The following is a 6,080-nucleotide window of genomic DNA, read 5'->3' on the forward strand; positions in this document are numbered from 1 at the left end:
AAGATGGATATAAATCACTATTTCAATTGTGTGATGAAACCAAAAAGTCCATTTTAAGAGTGTGTTTTGTTTTGTAGCCAGAAGATATTTCAGCTTTTACATCTGATCCTGCTCTATTATTGTTTGCTGAGTACTTTTGCAAACCAACTGTGAACATGGGCCAGGTATGATGTCTACATGTGAACTACCGTGCTTCCTTTTTCATGAAACAAAGGTGGGAAGAAGTCTGCTAAGATGTGAGGGACAAAATTCAGTCCTGTGGGAGTTTTCTGAGGGATGCTTTGTAGCGTGAAAGCACAAAATAGTGCTAACTCTATAGTTGTTCATGCAACCTCAGAGCTGGTTAAGCTGCAGAATACACCAATGGTTGTGCTGTGCTCATTGTGGATTGCACTGACCAAATCCTGAGAGCCCTGTGCAGTGTCCTGCAGAAGGGAGCTGTGCATTTCTTTGCACTAAGTCACCTAAGGCAGGAAGTAAAATACAGCTATGTTACACCTAGTATTAACAATCACCAGAAAGAAAGCAGGCTGCATGGCATTGCCTAGCTATTATTAGTTTGTGGAACATCAGTGCATGGGCTGACTTTAGTGGAAGGAAATTGAAGCAGTGTAAAAACCTGAAATAAATTGTGCCTGGCATGTGCAATTCATAAGATATGTGTTTTATCAGAAACAGGAAATGCTGGATTTTTTCTCTTCAATTCTCTATGAGTGCGTTACCCAAGAAAAACCAGAGATGCTGCCCACGTACATAGCAATAGATCAGGTGAAGTAAATACTGTATTTGTTATTGTTTTCTTTAAACTGCTTTGGCATAAGAATGTTTATTGCATACCATTCTATGGAAACAAAGAATAGAGGGGATATGTTGGTGAACTTATAGGAAGGGAGTGGTGATTTTAAAAGCAAATTGGAAAATAGTTTAAGGCTGTGGAAATTATAATTACACAGTGAGGTTCACTGATGGATCTTCTAAGTAGGTGCTAAAGAGGGGAGCCCTTGGAGAGGGGAGTTTTTAGGGTTCCTTTCCTTTCTCCATTAAGTTCCCATTCTCACAGTTGCTTTGTATTTCCCTCTACTAGGCTGTGAGGAGATTGGAAAGAGGAGAAATGTCTGAGACATTTGAGCTGGGGCAGATAAAGCTGGTGTTAGAATTCTTCAATTCCAGATGTCACCAGGGGAGGATGAGCAGGAATCCAAACAGAGGACTCTTCATGAACTCTGAATTTCTGCCTGTGATGAAGTGCACTATTGATAAAGCTCTGGATCAGTGGCTTCAAGGTATAGTGAACTGACTTTAAACCTGCAGCTGTGGTCATGATTCAGTGTTCTTAGTACCTTCTGATTGGGGATGATTGCTGATTAAGGTTGATTTTTGCCTCAAAGTACTGAAAAGGAGAAGGCAATGAATGTTAACATACACCAACTTGTTTGCCATGTATTTTAGCCTTAGTATCATATATCACGTACCTGAGACAAACAGGATGGGATTTAGAATTGAAGGGACTTCTTCAGCAACGCTGCCTATGCAGAGGGCTGAAGTCTTGCTCACATATGACTGCTGCTTACATATCTTGTCTACCAGCTTACTGCTTAGTCTTTCTTCAGCATGGTACTGAAAGTCTGTCAGGGAAAGACTGGGTTAATGTAATGTGTTTGACCGATTGAGTCCAATTGATAAGCTCCAGCTACTGCCCTCCAAGTAGCTGTTCTTTTTCTGAGTCTTTAATCTCTCAAATATTAACACCAAAACTACAAATGCTGGAGTGTTCTCTGACCACGTAGTGATACTGCGATTGGAGAGTCTCCAGAATTGAGTGATATGGTACTCTCTTTTAGCAGGAAATCAGTAATATGGTATTTGTACTATTGATTTTCTTGTTCTGTTTAAGTACTTCTGTGTTTGTTTATGCATTAATGTTATCTTCTCATGTGTGGTTGTGGTGCCAAAACTCAGATGGGGCAACCAACCTTTAGTTTTCTTAGCGTTCAGTACATTAGGACTGCAGCATCATCCACTGAATTAAGTATGATGGCCATAGTGTTTTACTAACTCAGAAGATTTTATGCTACCTTAGGGGAAATTTCTTTAATTTAAGAAGTTAAGATCATTTTCTGGAGCAAGAGTGAGGGTTGAGCACAGCAGAAAACAAGGTGTAGGGTAAAAGCTGTCTGTAACAGAAGGTTTTAAAGAAAACCCTTAACCCACCTCCTATGGGGAGATGGAGACTTTTCAGCAAGCTCTTCCTGGTGGTGTACTGTTATGCCTCACCTTTTCTTCCACCATCATGTGCTCCCTAAATTTCATCACTGTATCTCATACATTGCAGCTGGAGGGGATGTCTGCCTGCGTTCCTACTTAAACAGGCAACCCAAAGATGAATCCCAGCAGAACATGCTGGCGTGCTTCCTCGTTTACCACTCTGTCCCAATGCCTGGTCAGTTGGCAGCTGGAGGCCTGGAAGGTAAGGCTGGAGTACCTGCTGAATTTGGGTGGACACATGCATTTGGGTTTGATCTGGTATGCTGAATGGAGTGCATCCTTCTCTGTTACGTGGCCGTGCTTCTGCAAAAGCCATCAACATCAATTTTTATTCTTTGTTAATTGCCTCAAGTCTGGGCACTGAAGTTAAAGACTTGATACAGGACTAGAGAAGCCAGCGTTATCCACTGTGAAAGTCTTGGCTTTCTCCAGACCTGCAGGAAATGATATTCTCACAGGCAGCAGGACTAGATGAGATGGCCAATGGCAGGAGTAATCGTTCCTTTCATTAGGCTAGCTGTATCTTAAGTGACCTTAAATCTTTCCTGTAAGCCCCTAGTCACAGTGATAGCATTCCCTTTTAGATTTCCAGTGGCAGCTTTTCTTCGGTCCTCCCTGAGCCCAACCTGGGGAGATACCAGTCCTCCGTTTGCCTGAGGACCAGCTTGGTTTCTCAGGCTGCAAAAGGAGTGCAGCTGGGCTTTGATTTGGGGAACTGTGTGGCTTGCTCGGTGGTGTGCAATGAATGTCACCACCTCAGTGGTGAAAGGAATGTTGCCAAAGGCCTCAGCTCCCAGCACAGGAGTCATGTTTAGATCTGTGGCACCCTATGAGTACAAGCTTCTGGTTCTCATCATCAGTACTTTCAAGTCAAGTGCCTAATGGTGTGTTTAGGCCTTGATGGAAATCCTGTTTTTGTGTTCTCTTTGCCCAATACGAGCCTCCGTTCTGGGAGTCCACGCTATATTAATCAAATCTGAGATGTCTTAAAACTCTGTTACAAGGACTTGCTTTTAAACAGGCACTGCAGCAAAATTGGTGGTACATCTCCAGCTGTTCTCCCTGAGCACTGACACTTTCCTCTCTTGATAGTTCCGTTCCTGTGTGAGTGTTACACCAGTACGTGATTGTTGTTTTGTTTTCTGTCATCTCTCCAGGAATCACCAACTTTTCCGAGATGCTTTTGAAGTTCAAGCAGTGGAACGTGCTGGTTCGTGCGTTACTAAGGCTTGCTCCTGTGTTGCTTAAAAATCCCCAGTCCATGGTGCTGTAGTGTTCTGGCATGGAAGTCTGCAGCATGCTCATTTTACATGAGGTTACTGAGCGACAGAGCCAGTGTTGTTCCATGCTGTTCAAAAACACCAAGGTAAAAATGTTCTATTATTTGGGATCTTCACAAACAACAAACTTCAGTCCATCCCCTTTGTGATAACTGTGACCAGGAGCTGCATATGAATTGTTACAAGAGTAAAAATTATCTAAAAGTGAACAAATAATAAATTTACTTTCGTAACTAAAGATCAATTTCAAGTGCCTACTTTGTGCTGAGTTCTGAAAAGACGTTGGTTGGGAACCGCGGAACTTCCTTGTTTTTGTAGCTTGCTTGCAGTGCATCTTAGTTTGCTTCCATGAGGTCCTGTAGATGTCAGTCAGGAGATGAGCAGCCCTGAAGATGCCAGACTTGATTTTTCCTCTTGGGGCTGAGGTTGGAAGGGAAAGCCAGCCACCTGCCATGCTGCTTGTGCCTTGCCAAGTCTGCTACTCAAGAGCTGACATGATCCTTCAGTCTCATTCATTCCATTTTCCCCTTCTCATGGAGCCTTCTGTAACAATAAGGTTCCTTTGGGTCTGAACTGTTTTGCTCCAGCTTGTCCTCCATCTACTCAACACGGTGCTGTTTACATCTCTTTCCTTTTGTAGCCTTTGTTCTGCAATTAGTCAGTTGCTGCTGAGAAAACACCTGCCTCCACTATGTTACGTTATGTCTGGGCAAGAACTGAAACTACTTACAGACAATTTAAATAATTGGGCATTCGTTTGTGTTTCCTTCATCTCTGCTACAATTCCTGATGTATTTCCCCAGCGCACTGAACTTGGAGCGTGGCTGGCTCTGTGTTTGTTCTGGGCAGGCAAAGCACTTAATTTTTCATAAAACAGGTGGAGTTACTCCAATAAAAGCAGCCCGAGGTTGAATGATTACTTCTAGAAGAGCAGCCAGAGCCAAGTTGTTGGGCTGGCCTGTTCTGAAATGTGAAGTTTGATCTCATTCTGCAGTGACCTTCATCCCTTTTTCTCCAAGCCCTCACCTAGGGGAGCCAGAGGGCCTTAGGGAAGGTAGAAATGGGTGAAGGCAACTAAGAGTGATTTTGAACAAAGCAAAATGTCTGAGAACACTTAAAGTTTGTAACGTTGGGGTTCTTTTCCTAAAGAACTATTGTGTAATAACTGAGGTTTCGGTGGTTTTAAGATGTCCTGAAGCAAGGAGTTGCATTCCAGCCATATTGAGCCTGTGACAAATCCCATCTCCTCCCCCTCGTTTTTTAAAGCCGTTCAGAACTTTGGGCACCTATCACAGGAAAGTCAATGTTCTGTTCCAAAGGAGGTTAATTGATGTGATGGACAAAGCGTGGGACTCAGAACAGCTGCCCTTGAGCTGCTCCCACTGACATGGGCTGCCTGTCCTCCAGCTCCTGCTGCTGGCTCCAGGTCAGAGCGGGAGCTGCAAAAGCAGATGAATCCTGGTGCAGCTCATCCCTGGGTGGAGCAGTGTGTGCTGCAGGAAATCGGATGTGACCTGAAGGAAGTTCCTGCCTGGAGTGCATGAGGAGATGGAGAATCTGCTTTTGGGAGAGAGGGGAGCACCTGGCAGTGCCTCAATGACAGCTGAAAACAGGCACCTTGGGTTTTAGTTCTATAAAAAGAAAACCAAAACCCACCTATATTATTCCACAGGCACTTCCTTTGGTGTGTGAGTTTAAATAAACCTCTGGGCTTCAGGCTGGCTGTCTCCCATCCCAGATGGCCTCTACCAGAGTTACCTGGAGGGGGGCAAAATTTCCATGAATGGGGTAAATGTGCTGAGCACAAGCTGTGCAGAAAACTCAGGGTGGTTTTGAAACCTTAAGTGCATGGGCTGGCTTGGGAAGGGGAAGCTCTGGGAGCTGCCGCTTGGTTTTGGTTCTGCCTTATGTGCTCCTGCACCGTGTCTGTCCGGGGGAGGCTGACATCCTCTTCTGGGTTGACAAAAGTCCAATAGGAGCCTGTGAGAGGGGACTGCCACCATCCTGTGGGATAGATGAGGCTTTGGCTGGGATTTGGCCACCAGCAGCTTCCTGTCCTGCTGCACCAAACCCCAAAGCAAAGGTGTGCGGGAGCTGAGCTGAGGAAGGAGCTGAGGATTGTAGATATTGACATGTCCAACGTGGTGCTGGCAGCGCAGCCGGGAGCTGCCTGCAGGGAGGGTGGCGCGTGGGTGTGCGTGTGTGTGTGTGTGTGTGAGCTGCGCGAAGCTGCGAGGCTTCCTGTTTCCTTTTTAAGCTTTTAACAGAATTTGAAAGCAGCCACCACCGTGACCTGGACCAATGATCTGGGCAGAGCGCGGGGGGAGTTTCAGCTCAGCAGCTCTGGCGCCCGTTACGAACAGCGGCCTTCGCTCCCGGCCACGCGCAGCCTGCCTTCATCTCAGTGCCCACTCCACTGGCTGCCCAGGGTAAGGTGCTGCTTGCTGCCTTTATGAGACTAAAAATGCTGAGCGTGGCTACTTTGTCTGCTGGGTGTTTCTATTGCACTTGAACCCATATATCTGCTGCAAGTTA

General features: G+C 45.3%; 1 protein-coding gene across 7 annotated transcripts in view; it reads left to right on the top strand.

Annotated features, from left to right (window-relative positions):
• ANAPC1 (anaphase promoting complex subunit 1) overlaps window positions 1-3,789 on the top strand; it is a 32,522-nt gene extending 28,733 nt beyond the window's left edge. For all 7 annotated transcript variants that reach the window (XM_015856612.2, XM_015856614.2, XM_015856615.2 and 4 more), the window contains 5 exons: window positions 78-164; window positions 673-768; window positions 1,085-1,283; window positions 2,333-2,467; window positions 3,423-3,789. In XM_015856612.2, the coding sequence (XP_015712098.1) occupies window positions 78-164; window positions 673-768; window positions 1,085-1,283; window positions 2,333-2,467; window positions 3,423-3,538 (633 nt within the window). In that variant the 3' untranslated portion in view covers window positions 3,539-3,789. The remainder of the gene's footprint in view (window positions 1-77; window positions 165-672; window positions 769-1,084; window positions 1,284-2,332; window positions 2,468-3,422) is intronic.
• Window positions 3,790-6,080: the final 2,291 nt, after the last annotated feature.

The sequence above is a fragment of the Coturnix japonica genome, chromosome 3 (genome assembly GCF_001577835.2).
Source record: "Coturnix japonica isolate 7356 chromosome 3, Coturnix japonica 2.1, whole genome shotgun sequence".
Lineage (NCBI taxonomy): Eukaryota > Metazoa > Chordata > Aves > Galliformes > Phasianidae > Coturnix > Coturnix japonica.